Genomic DNA, 17,582 nt, shown 5'->3' with positions numbered 1-17,582 from the left:
AAAAAAAACAAGAAGAGATATTTCAACAAAACAAGAAAAATTTGGACGTCTTCATCCTGTTCAAAAGTTTTCACGCCCCGGCTCTCAATGTGTTGTGTTTCCTTCTGGAGCATCAGTGAATGTTTGAATCTTCTGTAATGGTTGTGTTTGAGTCCCTCAAATGTCCTCAGTGTGATAAGGTGTATCTCAAAATCATAAAGTCACTACTGGAAAGGGTTAACATATGCAAAGATGCTGGAAAACTGAAGAATCTGCAGGAGCTTAAAGATTTTTCTGAAGAACGCTGCTCAGTTTAACTGTTCAGAACAAACAAGGGACTCATGCACAACCATCACAAAACAGAAAGACAGTCGAGGATCATCAGGTGACCACACACAGTATTAAGGACCAAGGGTTCCCAAACTTTTGAATGGGCTTATTTTAATAATTAAGGCTATTTTTTTGGACTATGTATAAACATCTTTAAGTCAAATATCTTACTCAGGATGGTACAAAATAAATAATAACATGCAGTTTGTATGATCTCTCTTATTTTGTTAAAATTATTAACATTTTCACAGATTCTGCAACGGGTTCCCGAACTTTGGCATGCCACTGTCCATGAATGTGATTAGAGCACATCAGGAATCATCTGCTACAGCGCTACAGGGAGGCACTCCTGAGTCGACCTCTGAACCCGCAGGAATCATGGGTTTCCTTCAGGACGGAGAGCATTACTAACATTCACACGCACCGCTGTTACAACGTACTGAAGGTCTTTCACAGAGTTCAAAATAAATACGATGATCACGTTTACACACTGCCTCCGAATCCTCCTCCATTAATAAATACATAAATAACTGGGATCAGGTTCCATATTCTGCTTTTTGCATCTGTAGCAAGCATTCTGACATTTACTCGATTGATGAATGATTCAGTATTTTATTTTAATATTTATTTTACATTTTCAGTTGAAGTTTTAGTGACTTTGTTGTGCTTTTTTTTTTATAATTTCTTTGTTTTCGTTAAGCTTTAACTAAGCAAAATGAGAAATGTTGAAATAGCTTTAATAACTTTGTTACATTTTAGTGAAAAAATATATTGTGCATAGTCATATTATATATATATATAGTTTTAGTGTTTAGTTTTATTTTAAGTGAATATATATTTTTTTAAATAATGAATTTTATTTTTAGTATTTTTTAAATGTATTTATTTTTATTCTTATGTGACTGTCAATCACTCATTCACGCTCTATGACTTGGATTGGAGTGATTAGAACTTGGCACAATGGAAAGAAAAATAAATATGTATTTAATTTGAGTAATGCACATTAGCAAGCACAGGCTTTCTGATGATTTTATGAAGGTAAATAAGAAAAAGTGAAGTGATAAACTAAATGTAACATAAAATATTAATAACGTTTCTAAATTTAAAATGAATAACACTTCAAAGTTTGAAAACACAACTTTTAACAGATCTCCATTACTTTTCATTCTTTAAAGGAAGAGTGTAACTAAACATTTACAATAAACCGCTGCTCTTCCTCAGTACTTCTGTCTTGAAGCAGAGCAAATGTCTAAAGATACGACGAGAACAAATATCTGCCAATGCTCAGAAAAAATGAATTAATCAAAGGGAACAACGTAATTTTGTTCGATTTCAAAGGAAACCGGACTTAATTCCCATTTAGTGTCTCCAGTAAATGTTTTTTCTTGATATTTGTACTTGAAAACAAGACATGCAATGCATGCAACATTTAAACCCATGAATGTACGCATTTAAGACTTTCCACTCTCTGGCCTTAATTAATGAAAAAGTTAATTTTTAAGCATTTTAAGAGCCACAGAAACCGGACGCAGAACTGATTAAAACACAAGTGAACTGTGATGATTTCTGAGGAAACCCATGATGCACGAGGGCTCCACGTCTCAGATGCATGATGGGAAAGTCTCGTACTCATGACCCAGTGTTAAAAGGCTTGTGCTGTTCAGCATAAATCTAATTCCAGTTGAAATCATATTGATAATAATGTGAGTATAACAGCGTCCAAGATTAACTCACAGCAGAAGACGGTGTGAGAACATTCATCTCCAGTGAGTTTCAGTCAATCCTGGACGACGGTCTCTTCAAACTAAACTAAAACTTCATTCTTCACTAAACGCTTCCACACAAAAACATGCTGCTAAATCTACAGGAACAGGAAACCAGTCAAGATATTAGTGCAAACAACAGAAAGATAGAGAGGCTGGTTCACTACAGGAATCAGAACTATCACAAGATTGATCAGGAATCAGTAGAGCTGCTGCTGCTGGATTAGACTCATAATCATCATTAACAGCATCTTCCTGTTGTTATCAAGTGTTAAATGTGAGTGTTCTATGGTTAGAGTTATGGTTCGTGCCGTGAACAGGCCTTTAAAAACGTGTTAGTGATAAAGAGAAACTCAACTCATGCTCATTAAAACATCTAGTCTTCATCTCTAGATTAAAGTCTGAACTACTGACTAACTCTAATAGCTACGCTCTACTCGTGTAATGATCGTTTTGTTACTCTGATGATGTTTACTGGATGAACTTTTGCTCTTTTGCTTGTTTTTCTTCACTTAGCCAATATAAATGATGTAATGCAGATAGAAAAGCCTGTCATTTGGGGTTTGGATGGTTCTTCATCTTCTTCTTCTTCTCCTCCTCATCATCGCTTAAGAAGAGCAACGGAAACATTCCCAGAATGCACCCGATAGCGACGCCGATGGCTTTACCCTGAACACACACACACACACACACACACACACACAAAGAGAGCAGATTAAGAAGCTGCTGAAGACTATGAACAACATGCAAACACACACACACACACACACACTTGCACGTACAGACACAAGCAAACTCGCACTTGCCTCACACATACAGAGAAACACACACACACACAAACACAAACTCACACTTACATACTTGCACACACACTTTCAAGCACAAACTGTAAACTCTGAAGCACATGCATGCACACACAAATTCAGAAGCAAACTCATGCACTCATTGCACGCGCACACACACACACACACACACACACACACACACTTGCATGCATGCAAACTGACAAGCAAATGCTGACTCACACACACACAAACACACACGTGCACACTCATTAGCAAGTTTATCACACATTTGTATGCACACACACAACCTAACTCATGCACAATCACACACACACACACAAACTCAGCACACACTTCATGCATACACTCATATGCAAACTTTTACACTTGCACACACACTTTCACAAGAGCAAACTCATGCCCACACAGACACACACACACACACACACGAGTGTCTCACCATGTGTGAGGTGACTCTGGTCTGCCACATATCCACTTGTTTGGGTGTGAGATCAGGAATCTGCATCCCGAAGCGTGCAGCCAGAGCCTCCACGTAACCTGCTAAACTACACACACAGTGTTACTAACACACACACACACACACACACACACACACACACACTCAGTGAAGCTGCTCACCCGAGTCCAGCCAGATCAGACACCAGGTTCCCCAGAGCCGCCGCTGAAACACACACACACACACACACTACTGGACCTCACACAGATTACAGATCTGATACGCTAAATCAGCATTAATGTAATCAATGTGTCCGCACGTCTTTATTAAACTCCTGCTAAACTTAAATAAGCATAAATGTAATTCAGTACAACACATAATGCATCAATACTTTACAATATATGTTAGTTCTTTGCAGTAGATCAAGATCTCACGAGCTGGTGCTCTTGACTATAATAGAATACAACTTTAGTGCATGTGTGTGTGTGTGTGTGAGAGAGAGAGAGAGAGAGAGAGAGAGAGAGAGTGTGTGTGTGTGTGTGTGTGTGTGTATACCTGCCATGGTGGATATTCCCAGTGTCAATCCGATGGACAGTTCAATCTGAGTGCCCTTAAAAAACAGCACCACATGCGTCATCAGAGACAAACACAACAAGCCACTGAATAACTGTATCTAAACTCAAGAAAAGGACTCAATACCTCATGTTTGTACTGTTACTTCATGCATATTAATGATAAACAGATATCCTTCTGCTGTGCTCTAGATCTGTGTGTGTGTGTGTGTGTGTCTGTGTGAGGGACTCACGGCGGCGATCATGATGGCGTTATCCAGGAAGCCGAAGCCGATGAAGGGAATGGCGTTGTGCAGGAGAACTAGAAAGAAGAAGATCCAGAGCTGAGAGAACGATCAGTGAACGAGTGAAGAGAGCGGAGAGAGAGAGAGACTCACTGTATCTGAGCTGAGCTGAGGTCGGGGGAGACGAGTCCTCTGAGCCTGAAACACACACACACACACACACACACACACCGCATGACAGCAACAATACTGCCAGTACTGCTGTTAGAGATACATACAAGAGGACAACTAGTCACATGAGTCTACTCTTGCTTATTCTGTTTGTATTAAGTAGTAGTTATTTCTATTGCCATGTCTATTTTCATTACAGAAACTGAGTTAGGATAATACAAGAGTTACAGAAAAACTCAAAATTAAATAAAATTAGTTAAAATAATGTTATTTTAAATTAACATATGATTAAATAATAATAATAATAATAATAATATTATATATATATATATATATATATATATATATATATATATATATATGTATTTTTTTTATTTACATTTATAGTAAATATAAAATAGCATAAATTATAATTTAATTCTAAAATTAGTTTTTTTTTACAACAAACTAAACGACATGTTTAAACTTACAATGCCGTCTTAATTCATATTTCTATAACTGATGAAAAAACAAACGAAAAGCTGTTGACCCAATAAAACTAACTGAATACACCTAAACCGAGGGTACATCTTCCAAACGATGATCAACCCACAGCAGAGCAGAAATAGAGCTGAAGTTCATAGGTCAAAGGTCAGACTCTGACCTGACAATCTCACACACATTCCGTTCTGGTCTGTGTCTGATTACACACACTTCTCCAGTGTACAGGAAGTGAAGCGCAGTGTGTGGATCAACACACTGATGAGATTCTGCAGATCACACACTTCAGCTGCGTTTGAACTCAACACACACACAGGGAGGAAAATCTGGTTTATCAGAGGACAGAGACGGAAGAACAGGATCAGAGCTCAAACATATGAGTGGACGAGGGAAGGTCTGAGACACATTCACATGACTCATATCACTATAGCAACAGCTGCTTGCTGACAGACCAGAATAAACACTGCCATTATGAACCGCTCCATTACATACAGCAAGAGAAAGTGTTGGGTTTCAGCATGTGTGAGATGGACGGACTGAGGAAGAAGCGCCACAAGAGATATTATTATTAGGGATATTAACTATTAAAGCACAACTAATCACATCCAATTGTTTGCATATATATATATATATATATATATATATATATATATATATATATATATATATATATATATATAAGTATATATATAAAGCAGGGCACAATACTCTGGCGCTACAGTAAATCAGGACACAATACTCTGGCGCTACAGTAAAGAAGGACACGATACTCTGGCGCTCTACAGTAAAGAAGGGCACAATACACTGGCGCTACAGTAAAGAAGGGCACAATACTCTGGCGCTCTATAGTAAAGAAGGACACAATACTCTGGCGCTCTACAGTAAAGAAGGGCACAATACTCTGGCGCTACAGTAAATCAGGACACAATACTCTGGCGCTACAGTAAAGAAGGGCACAATACTCTGGCGCTACAGTAAAGGAGGGCACAATACTTAGGCGCTACAGTAAAGAAGGGCACAATACTCTGGCGCTCTATAGTAAAAGAAGGGCACAATACTCTGGCGCTCTACAGTAAATCAGGACACAATACTCTGGCGCTCTACAGTAAAGAAGGACACAATACTCTGGCGCTCTACAGTAAATCAGGACACAATACTCTGGCGCTACAGTAAATCAGGACACAATACTCTGGCGCTACAGTAAATCAGGACACAATACTCTGGCGCTACAGTAAAGAAGGACACGATACTCTGGCGCTCTACAGTAAAGAAGGGCACAATACACTGGCGCTACAGTAAAGAAGGGCACAATACTCTGGCGCTCTATAGTAAAGAAGGACACAATACTCTGGCGCTCTACAGTAAAGAAGGGCACAATACTCTGGCGCTACAGTAAATCAGGACACAATACTCTGGCGCTACAGTAAAGAAGGGCACAATACTCTGGCGCTACAGTAAAGGAGGGCACAATACTTAGGCGCTACAGTAAAGAAGGGCACAATACTCTGGCGCTCTATAGTAAAAGAAGGGCACAATACTCTGGCGCTCTACAGTAAATCAGGACACAATACTCTGGCGCTCTACAGTAAAGAAGGACACAATACTCTGGCGCTCTACAGTAAATCAGGACACAATACTCTGGCGCTACAGTAAATCAGGACACAATACTCTGGCGCTACAGTAAATCAGGACACAATACTCTGGCGCTCTACAGTAAAGAAGGACACAATACTCTGGCGCTACAGTAAATCAGGACACAATACTCTGGCGCTACAGTAAATCAGGACACAATACTCTGGCGCTCTACAGTAAAGAAGGACACAATACTCTGGCGCTCTACAGTAAATCAGGACACAATACTCTGGCGCTCTACAGTAAAGAAGGACACAATACTCTGGCGCTATAGTAAAGAAGGGCAGCGGTGTTACCTTGGGTCTGGGACTGGAAGTCCTGCAGCTCCTTCAGTAAGCAGCTCCGGTTCGCCGGGCTCAGGCCGTACACGAACTCCCGCGCCTGGTTGGGAAGCTCCAGCTGCTCTGGTTTGATCCTGCGCCGGTGTGTACCGAGAAGCCTCCGGTGCAGCAGAGCCGGTCCGGTGTGACGGGACACGAGCGAGCGGAGCAGAGCCAACCGGATCATTGCGGCACTGAAACACACTGCAGACAAGAACACGCGCGATTAAACATGAAGGAACGCCAACCCAGAGAGAGTTTGCATAATAGAGTTCAGAACCGCGCCTGAAAAACTCACACACACCGGCCTCAGCGAACCAAAACAAGCAGCACCCAGCGCCTTTAACAATCCGCAGCCGTCTGCCTTCTCATTCCTGCTGTAAGAAAGGAAGGGAAATCCTCTTCTGTGATTATTTAGGCGTTATGATTCATCTTTCTGTAATTACTGACAGCTCAAACCGCCTGAAAGACGTTCCACACGATTCTCCTCTGACGCGCACAGCGGTGGCGGTGCATGACGGGAAATGTAGTCCCGGGCGGCAGATGCGCTATGGGAAACGTAGTAGCTCGTCAATGACGAGGCTGGATCTGGATTCAGGACACTACGGAAGCCCATTTTTATACAGTCTATAATAAAATAAAACCATAAATGAAAAGTCCAAATAAAGTAATTCCAAGCTTACTCATGAGATAAAAAGTCAAAATTACAATTATTTCAATGTTTTTTTATTTTTTGTTTTATTATTACGATTATTTTACTTTTTTTTTAGGTAAAGCACTTTAACAATTCCATTGTGTATGAAATGTGCATGTCTGGCCTTATCTCAGAAATTTGACTTTTTGTCATTATTTTAATGTTTAAATTCATAATTATGAGTTTTTTGTTGTATTTTTCACAAGGTATGTCAATTCAGATTTTTAGAGTCTTGTAATTATGATTTTAAAATCATGATTATGATTTCCCTTAAGTGGCAGAAATGGGTTTCCATAAGAAAACAGAGTTGAGTGAATAGAATCTAATGGTTGTTGTTGAGTGAAGTCATATGACAACATTACTTTTTCATCAGGTCATACTTCACCCTTAAATCAACAGAAAACCATTTATATATATATATATATATATATATATATATATATATATATATATATATATATAAACATTTAGCATTTGTTTTATGTTTATAAATGTTTATGTTTTAAACAGTAACACTAGCCCTCATATTGTTTTACAGCATTTAATATGATTTTAGTATAAAACTAGATAAAAATGGTTTGTTCATGTTGGTGTGTTAACAGATACATTTAATTTAGAGAAGATTAACAAAGATTAATAAATGCTGTCTAAATGTTCATTTGTTTTAGCAAACATTACCATCTGAGTATCAGCAAGCCAGAATATTAAATGTGTGCATGTATATATATATATATAGCATTTGAAAGGCCAAAATTTCTTTTTCTTTCAGCTAAAATTTTTATAATTCTTTTAAATTAAGTTAAATCATGAGATTTGATGCTGAAGGAATCAAACGAAAAACCTGAAAGAATGCAAACCACAACAAAGTTCATAAAATAGAATCAAGAGTAAAGTTCCAGATCTATTTGAACTTAGAACTTTAGCTGAACCATTTTATTTAGAAAAGAACTAAAGCAGATGATTTATTTACACCAGTTCTCTTGGAAAACCAACAGTTTAACCTCAAATCAAACACGCATCTGATCATGGAGTTACTGCATTCAACAACAACACAAGAAATCAGAAAACAGAACACTGCGTGTTGGTTAAACGTGTTAATTGCATTGTAGATTCCTCCTGGCAGGTCGAAAACAAACACTGTGTGATACTATCAGATACCGAGGAGAGCTGAAGAATGCTGCAGAAGAGCGTAATATACATCACAGTCAAACTGAGATTACCAGCTGATTCAGCTTTCTCCAGTGTATCAATCTTTTATTACATGTACAAGAATGTACACAATTATAAGAGACCAGTAGTGATCATATCGAGGTACAGTATACTGTGATTACAGCAGCATGCCACTCTTTATTTGGGCTGCAAAACGATTATTAATCACCTCAAAATAAGTTATGTTTACATACTGTATGTGTGTGTACTGTGTATATATATAAATGTATATATGTGTTTGTGTGTGTATTTTTATATATACATAATAAATATACACATTACACACAAATATATAGTATGTAAACAAACTTTTATTTTGAGGCGATTAACCGTTTTGCAGCCCTTATTTTTATCGTTCAACCAAACATGGTCAAGAGCATTTCAGGAAAAACAAAAGATCAGCCCTTAAAAAACACACATAAAACAAAAGCATAACGTCCCTGATCTTTTTAATTTGAATATCTGCACAGTTTCAGTTGGAGTCTGTGTCGTCGTTAATGTACTCTTCCTCCACGAGCGTCGCGGCCGGTTGAATCCCCCACTCCTCCTCGTCGTACTCGATGCTATCGTTGTCCTCCAGAAGCTCGTTTTCAGGCTCCGCCCCTCCGGCGGCCCCACCCACTTCTCCCTCAAACTCCGCCCTCTGCTGTCCCTGAGCGGCGTAGCCATTGTTGTTGGAGAATATGGTGTGTTCGTGTCCATCGTCCTCGATGTAGACGCGCTGGTGGCACATGGGACACGTGTCTTGAATGTACAGCCACTTGCGCAAACACAGCGCGTGGAAATAATGGTGGCACGGAGTAATGCGCGCAGACGTGGTGAACTCCTGATAGCAGATCGCGCAAACATCCTCAATCTCCCTCAGCTGTGCAACTTTGACCTCCGGGAGGGAGTGGATCTTCTTGACGGCGGTGCGACGGTTGATAAACGTCTTCCAGCCGTTCCTCGCCTGCAGGTAGATGTTGAAATACGCGTGCAGGCACATCATGCAAGCGCGGATCTTACTTCCAGACTCGAACATCATCGTATATGCGCCGTTTCCGAACATGATCACGCCAAAGACGAACTCTGCGATGTTGCCGGTGGAGCGCACGTAGTAGACGTAGTCGTCCAGCTTCTCCCAGAGCACGTTGTAGAAGCCGTCGATCATGAACAGAGCGTAGACGGTGAGCGAGACGAGGACTTTGAGACAGAGCTCCACGCAGAACGCGGTGACGGCGAAGAGCCACGTGTTTAGCATGTAGTGATGCCACAGAACATAGCTAAGCAGGACGGGGAGAGTGAAGAGGACTAGAGACACCAGCAGGACAGGAACATGCCTGCGGACTGACAAAACATGGGAGGCACTTAGCGACATGAGCACCGGATCCGTCATGCCGTGGATGAAATGTAGAATCGCCGTTAGCAGAAGGCACATATTCCGGCTAAGCCGGATCAGTCGCTCCTCAGGATCCAGTCCGCTTAGTCCCGTCTGCAAGGCTAGGATGAAGAACAGCACTGGTGCGACAAACCCTAGCCGCTTATCCTCCTCCTCAGTTGAGCCGATGAATGCTAAGATGCTAAGTCCCAAGTAATGTGCGAACGACGAGATAACGGCACTCATTCCCAAAACAGTGAGCATCGAATCACAGCCGCTGATGATCAAGTTTCTGGTCAAGTCCCAAAACAAGTCCCAGCCGAGCTGCAGGCCGCTTTCCGAGCGAACTACACACACTAGGATGACTGCTTGCGCTGTAATTCGAGTTAGCCAGAAGACGCGCAGGATGTCGGGGAAGCGTATGCGCTTCCAGGTGTCCTCCAGCAGCAGCTGCAGGCCGAAAATGCGGTACATGTGGCGCAGGAGTAGATAGACGTAGCGGCATGAGAAGTAGAACCACTTCAGCTTCAGAAGCAGATTAACAGTTACATGCATCGCAAGAATCGCTCCCGACACTAGCGCTAGCGCCTGGCGCTCATCCGTTGAGAGCTCCAGCATCAGGCCCCACAGCGGGAGCATGACATCCAGCACCAGCAGCGCTGCACAAAGCGATGGCACGTTTAGCAGCGAAACGTATCCCAGTCCTAGCATTAGCTGCAGCAGGCCCAAGCCCAGCGCCGCTCGGTTATATGTGCTGTAGAGGTCGATGTGAGACGTGCTGTAGTAGTTGATGAGGACCGACACCACGCCCAGCAGAACACCGGCGAACAGTGTGTAGAACTTGAACAGGGACTCCTGGGAAAGCACCAGAACCACAGTGGAAACCAGAATACCTGCAAAACCAGAGGATAATAATCAGCGTTCACATCGCAACAGTGCAGGATGCAATGCACTATTAGGTAGAAACAATGCAGAATCCATTACAGCTTATTTAAGCTATTGCACCTACATAAAGACCGTTTTGAATGAAAACACAGATTATTAATACGTTTTATGGCTGGTGAGTTTATATCCCACACTTCTGGCCTTTTTTTCCCCCCACAGGATCTACAAACTCAGTATTGTTAAGTTAACTTTGATTTCTAGAGTCCAAACCAGGAGATAAAAGCTTGCATCTTTGAGAAAAAAATAACTTTTTACAATTATGTGCTGCAAAAAATAAATAAATAAATAAATAAATAAATAAAGAATAGCGAGATGTAAGAAGTGAAAAAAGTCCAGACTGGGAGAAATAAAATGTTAATTAATTAATTAAAAAAAAAAAAATCTACATTTTCGACATTTACATATTTTACAGCCAACTTGGAATTGCAAAAAAAGTACACATTGTGAGATAAAGTCACAACATTTTATTTTGATTCCCTGGCAGAAACAATAACACAGAAAGACACTTAAAATTCAGTGAAAAGAGTCAGAAATGCAAAGATATAATGTAAAAAATGTGAGATTTGAGAAAAAAAGAAAAAGCTTGAATTGTGGAAATAAAAATGTAAAAAAAAAAAAAAAGTTTTATTCAGACAGCCTTCCATATTTTTCAAAGTAGTACAAAGAAAACATAAAAAAACCCGCATTTAATTGTTTATTTTATTACAAGAGTTCTGTTAAGGAAATGTATGCAAATTAGCACATAATTAATTAGATAACTGCCTCAGTTGCATATTTAAACAACCTTAAAGAAAACTTGCTCAGAAAAATACAAAATCAACAAACTGTGGATAATCAGCTGGAGAAGTTTCCCTAAACAGTGAAGTAGTCTGGAGATGTGTGACAGAGACTCTTGCATCACATGAATGAGTCTGACGGTTTCTCTCACAAACTCACGGGACTCGGTTTCGTGCTCGGGCCCGGTTCGCCGATATAAGATCATTATCTCTGACGTGAGAGCAGCAACATCAGTACAGCGGTATTAACGGCCCGACCAAGAATCACTGCGAACCGGACTCACCCAGCGCGCGGATTAACGCTCTCCCGGTGGCTCCGGTCCATCCGGTACCGAGATCTGAGTTCGAGCTGAATATGGCGTCGATTATAAAGATGCTCGGGACTCGCAGAACCACATCCAGCACGGCCTGGAGGTGCTGACCCAGCCGCCCGTGAGCGGAGGCCATGGCACCGATGGGGAACCGCAGGGTTCTGTCCTGAGACCAGGCTCGGTGTCACGCAGGATCTCCGCTGGCCGCCATTTTGGCTCTGCTGCTGTTGCTATTTGAGGAACGCAGAAGTGTACATGCGCAGAATATACTACACAACTGAACTGACGAGGGTTTATATATATATATATATATAAATTGCATATGTATCCCACACAATACTATTAATAATCAAAATTAAAATCACTACAAATTGTATTACACATGAATATTAATTAAATATATCTATGGAGCACAAAACATTGTATGGGTCAAAATTATGTATATATAATTTCTCTTTTATGCCAAAATTCATCAATGGCGTTAATATTGAATTGCATTACTAGTGGGCGAAAAGTTGTCGATCGATGGTCCAAATAATAATTCTATGCTGAATTTGAATATTATACTAGCATACTACTTTAAATAGAAGACGTAACTACGAAGTGTGCGATGCTAAAGTCATCCAGCTGCCTATTGCGTATAGACGGCTAACACGAGTCTGTTAGTTTCCTCAGCGCTGATCAGGATCAACCAATCAGAACAATCTGTGTTTACTACCGAAGAAATAGAGAATTCTCCAAATATTCTGCTTTAAGATGCTCAGAGCGCCACCTGGTGGCAGTGGCGGCTCTAGACAAATTTTACTAGGGGGGCCAAGGAGGGGCCAGTGTTTAACCAGAGGGGCACATTAAAAATGGCATCATATTTTATTTAAATGTAATGCAAATAAATACAAAAGTAATTCTTGAAAAAATCTACACAGTAATTTTACACAATCTAAACATGTTAATAAAAACAAATTACTATTAGTACTCTTATAAAATTCAAACAGGCAATCATACATTTCACAATTTAATATTTATATATGAATGTCAAGAATTCAGAAGTGTATATTTTTATAATGCTTACACTACACTACACAGAAATAATATACAATTAAATTATGCTTATTTTAAATGTATTGTGCAGGCTAAAAATATAATAAACTTTTAATAATCTTTCAGTGCGCAAAACCATGATAATATGAAATGCTTCAAAACTGAGCTCACAAAGTGATTTTAAGCATTCATAGTCAAATCCATGTTGAAGTGTTCAATGGATTTTTGTTGCAGTGTGTCTTTCCAGTAAAACAAAAAAAGATGCAAAAACAAAGTCCTCGACACGTTGAACCAGATGAGTTGGGCTTTTTGCTCCACGACTGTTTATTTACAGCACAGCAGACAAATGTGAACCACACACCAAACAAGGTATTAAGTACATGGCCATACACTCTGAATTTAACTGACACAATGATCGGAAATGTTTGCTTTTCTGCAGAAAAATATAACTATAAAATTAGAGCTCTCTTTCAGAGAGAGATGATACCAATTCCTTACATAATACCTAATTGGAATATCATTGTGGAGAATATACCTTGGGAGAAAGTATGGACCTTGCCTCATAGATAACTGCTTACCAACAAAGTAAAATAAATAACATTTATGCTAATTCACAAATGTTACCCAACTAAAGTTAGACATTGACGTGAGTTGCTGTTTTTGTCATTCTTCTGAAGAATTCTTCATTCATTTATTTTGGAAATGCTCCTACACTGAAAACTTTTGGTCAGACTTTTTGGCATTTATTCAGTGTTATCTTGTAAGTGACTCCTCTTTTTGTTTTCATTTGGATTGTTTGACCATTCAAAGAGAATACTGGAAAATATTACATAATTAATTTACGTTTCCTGTTATCTAAATTTCACATTTAGCTATAAACAAAAGTTTACTGGCTATAAAACTCTTTTTTATTATTCAAATTGGACTTAGATAAGTATGTGGGAAGTCGTGGCCTAATGGTTACAGGGGTTGGACTCCCAATCGAAAGGTTGTGAGTTCTAGTCTCGGGCTGGACGGAATTGTGGGTGGGGGGAGTGCATGTACAGTTCTCTCTCCACCTTCAATACCACGACTTAGGTGCCCTTGAGTGTGTGTGCATTTTGGATGGGTTAAATGCAGAGCACCAATTCTGAGTATGGGTCACCATACTTGGCTGAATGTCACTTCACTTTAACTTTTCACTTTCATGTGGAAACTATACCACATCCAGACTTCAGAGCGTGTTCGCGAATCATTTGAGTCAGATCGCGACTTCAGAGCGGGTTCGCGAATCATTTGAGTCATTTGAGTCAGATCGCGACTTCAGAGCGGGTTCGTGAATCATTTGAGTCAGATCGCGACTTCAGAGCGGGTTCGTGAATCATTTGAGTCAGATCGCGACTTCAGAGCGGGTTCGTGAATCATTTGAGTCAGATCGCGACTTCAGAGCGGGTTCGCGAATCATTTGAGTCAGATCGCGACTTCAGAGCGGGTTCGTGAATCATTTGAGTCAGATCGCGACTTCAGAGCGGGTTCGTGAATCATTTGAGTCAGATCGCGATTTCAGAGCTGGTTCACGAAACATTTGAGTCAGATCGCGATTTCAGAGCGGGTTCGTGAATCATTTGAGTCAGATCGTGACTTCAGAGCGGGTTCGTGAAACATTTGAGTCAGATCGCGACTTCAGAGCGGGTTCGTGAATCATTTGAGTCAGATCGCGACTTCAGAGCGGGTTCGTGAATCATTTGAGTCAGATCGCGACTTCAGAGCGGGTTCGTGAAACATTTGAGTCAGATCGCGACTTCAGAGCGGGTTCGTGAATCATTTGAGTCAGATCGCGACTTCAGAGCGGGTTCGTGAATCATTTGAGTCAGATCGCGACTTCAGAGCGGGTTCGTGAATCATTTGAGTCAGATCGCGATTTCAGAGCTGGTTCACGAAACATTTGAGTCAGATCGCGATTTCAGAGCGGGTTCGTGAATCATTTGAGTCAGATCGTGACTTCAGAGCGGGTTCGTGAAACATTTGAGTCAGATCGCGACTTCAGAGCGGGTTCGCGAATCATTTGAGTCATTTGAGTCAGATCGCGATTTCAGAGTGGGTTCGCGAATCATTTGAGTCAGATAGCGACTTTGAAAAATTTACGGCTTTTAAAACGTGTGCGATCAAACAGGCACAAGCCAGTCTTTTAAAAACAGCAACAAACATAGAATACAAATAAACAAAATAAAAGTCATTTTATGCAAATCCAGACTTTTTATCCACAGATCAAGCATTATAATTGTGAGTATATAACTTTGGAGAGTTTTACCATGCATCCTGCTGTAAATGGACGAGGTGTGTGCTATTTGAATACTGAATGGAGAATAATTGACAGCCGCAGAGGAGGGAAAACAAGGTTTCCGTAAACTTTAATTTAATGATGTAAATACTCTTCTGTCCATAACATTAAGCTATGGAATTGCTTCAGATGACCAAGTCACCCAAACTGATGTGAAAAATAAGGGAGGCGCTGAAAAGCGCGATGTTTGCATCCCTGAATATGATTAAAGTTCCTAAGTGTTTAGGTGCGCTGCACTAATTTACCCGTGTAGAACGTTGCGTCACATTAGTTCCGCCTTTGGTGCTCGCGCGAAAAATCATATTACTTTTTTTTTTCAGCACGGGGGGTGGCCACAGGGGGTGGCCAGGGACATGTCTACAGAGGCAGGGGCCTCCCTAGGCCTCCGTGTAAAACCGCCACTGCCTGGTGGAATATAGAAAAATACAAATAGTGCTTATAAAAAGCTTGTCTTTGATCACAATATGAATTTAAAAATCAGTAAATTGTATATTAACGCTTTTCTCTGCAAATGAAGATAATTCGTGTGTTTGTGATTCAGCTCTCATCTCCCTGCTGAAAATAAACCTGTAACGGTAATTAAAAATAAAAACTAGATGTAAGATAAATGATTTATTAACAGTGATTTTCACATTTTATGTGCTTCAAATGTCTACAGACTGCACTTTTGATTTCTTTGCAGCTCAGTGTTTGAAGAGATTTCAGTGTTTCACATTATTTGTGTTGTATTTTTATGCACACACACACACACACACACATAATGCTCTATATTTAATTGCAATTCATATTATGTAAATACAGTAAACACACATTACAATTATAACCACTGCACATAACAGTAAGCAAACTGTCATAATAAATTATGAACTTTAAGATAATTAATTGAGAATAAAATAAGAATAAAATAACTAGATACAATAAATAAAATTACATTGAATAGAGTGTCTTTTCATACTGTTAATACATATAATAGGAGATTTAGACATACATTATTTTTTTTTACAAATAATCATCTGAAGACTAAAAACCAGATTAACTCTTCATACATGTCTAAATGAGGAGCACAGGTATATCTGTAGCAATAGACAACAATACATTGTACCTACTGCAACACTAACATTATACATCAAAGTTATACATTTCTCTTTTATGCCAAAAATCATTAGGATGTTAAGTAAAGATCATGTTCTTTGAAGATATTTTTGTAAATTTTCTACCATAAATATATCAAAACTACATTTTTGATTAGTAATATGAATTTCTAAGAACTTCATTTGAACAACTTTAAAGATGATTTTCTCAATATTTAGATTTTTTTGCTCCCTCAGATTCCAGATTTTCTAATAGTTGTATCTCAGACAAATATTGTCCTCCGAACAAACCAGACATCACTGGAGAGATCATTTATTCAGCTTCAGAGGATGTATGAATCTCAATTTAAAAAATTGACCCTTATGGCTGGTTTCGTGCTCCAGGATCACAAATATTAATGAATTGGACTAGAAGCATTAGAACAAGCCTTGATTTGTGAAAACTGAGCAGATGGAGGAGATTGAGTTTGACATTTAATGACTAATAATCACCGATCCACCTGATAAATGATCACCTGACACACACACACACACATCAGGGACTGAGCTTGAGCCCTAGACACAGCGCTAGCTCGTTCTTCTGGATCTTTCCGTCTCCGTTGATGTCACAGTGACCCAGCAGAACCTGCTTGAACTTGTCCAGGTCTGAGCCACTGAGACCGGGCTGAAAAACACAGACGAATCACTGACCAATCAGTGCTGTCCGGGGATATACACCAGATATCAACAATCAGTGTCTTTACCTTCACCAGCTCCATCATGTCTTTGACAAAACCATCCACCTCCGCGCCCTCCAGATCACCAGTCTTACTCTGACACACACACACACAGAGAGAGAGAGAGAGACACACACACACACACAGAAACACGCAGAGAGAGAGTGAGACACACACACACACACACACACACACACACATACAGGGTTAAACCAAAACTAAAATCATTTTAAAAAAGTTTTTGAAGATATTTTTTGTTCTGTTAGCTAACAAGGCAAAATGTTTCAAATTCATATAATTTATAATTAAAAGTAAAATAAAAAATACCATAAGACTTGATGATGAACTAATACAAATGACAAAAAAGCAGCAAAATTACTGGAACATTAAAATGAAAATGAAAAGAGAATAC

General features: G+C 39.7%; 3 protein-coding genes across 4 annotated transcripts in view; all 3 read right to left on the bottom strand.

Moving 5' to 3' along the window:
* Nucleotides 1-560: 560 nt before the first annotated feature.
* On the bottom strand, nt 561-7,212 carry LOC113119769 (transmembrane protein 65-like). Of its 2 annotated transcripts, none has more exons than XM_026289423.1 (8): nt 7,012-7,212; nt 6,690-6,917; nt 4,264-4,308; nt 4,120-4,187; nt 3,870-3,924; nt 3,497-3,539; nt 3,318-3,423; nt 561-2,741 (listed from the first exon to the last, which is right to left on the bottom strand). In XM_026289423.1, the coding sequence occupies exons 2-8, from the start codon at nt 6,898-6,900 to the stop codon at nt 2,625-2,627; spliced, it is 645 nt and encodes a 214-aa protein (XP_026145208.1). In that variant the 5' UTR covers nt 6,901-6,917; nt 7,012-7,212; the 3' UTR covers nt 561-2,624. The 2 variants fall into 2 exon arrangements, with proteins under 2 accessions (XP_026145208.1, XP_026145207.1); XM_026289422.1 differs by having other exon boundaries at nt 7,018-7,212.
* Nucleotides 7,213-8,557: 1,345 nt separating this feature from the next.
* Nucleotides 8,558-12,267, bottom strand: LOC113119744 (E3 ubiquitin-protein ligase RNF139-like). The gene is made up of 2 exons (XM_026289381.1): nt 11,979-12,267; nt 8,558-10,866 (listed from the first exon to the last, which is right to left on the bottom strand). The coding sequence occupies exons 1-2, from the start codon at nt 12,139-12,141 to the stop codon at nt 9,089-9,091; spliced, it is 1,941 nt and encodes a 646-aa protein (XP_026145166.1). The 5' UTR covers nt 12,142-12,267; the 3' UTR covers nt 8,558-9,088.
* Nucleotides 12,268-16,812: 4,545 nt separating this feature from the next.
* The window catches only part of LOC113119762 (secretagogin-like), a 6,381-nt gene continuing 5,611 nt past the window's right edge, over nt 16,813-17,582 (bottom strand). Inside the window, exons 10-11 of the mRNA XM_026289407.1 lie at nt 17,198-17,266; nt 16,813-17,118 (exon numbers count right to left, since the gene is read on the bottom strand). Of these exons, the coding sequence (XP_026145192.1) occupies nt 16,990-17,118; nt 17,198-17,266 (198 nt within the window). The 3' untranslated portion in view covers nt 16,813-16,989. The remainder of the gene's footprint in view (nt 17,119-17,197; nt 17,267-17,582) is intronic.

This window comes from Carassius auratus, chromosome 19 (genome assembly GCF_003368295.1).
Source record: "Carassius auratus strain Wakin chromosome 19, ASM336829v1, whole genome shotgun sequence".
Taxonomy (NCBI): Eukaryota; Metazoa; Chordata; class Actinopteri; order Cypriniformes; family Cyprinidae; genus Carassius; species Carassius auratus.
Note: the sequence above shows the minus strand (reverse complement) of the source record. Positions and strands in the feature narration are given on the sequence as shown.

Coding starts and splice junctions, on each gene's coding strand:
- LOC113119769 (XM_026289423.1), bottom strand. CDS start 6,900: ATGATCCGGTTGGCTCTGCTCCGCTCGCTCGTGTCCCGTCACACCGGA. Junction 3,925..4,119: donor ACGCCATCATGATCGCCGCC/GTGAGTCCCTCA, acceptor CTGTTTTTTAAG/GGCACTCAGATTGAACTGTC. Junction 3,540..3,869: donor GGGAATATCCACCATGGCAG/GTATACACACAC, acceptor TGTGTGTTTCAG/CGGCGGCTCTGGGGAACCTG.
- LOC113119744 (XM_026289381.1), bottom strand. CDS start 12,141: ATGGCCTCCGCTCACGGGCGGCTGGGTCAGCACCTCCAGGCCGTGCTG. Junction 10,867..11,978: donor AGCGTTAATCCGCGCGCTGG/GTGAGTCCGGTT, acceptor CTGGTTTTGCAG/GTATTCTGGTTTCCACTGTG.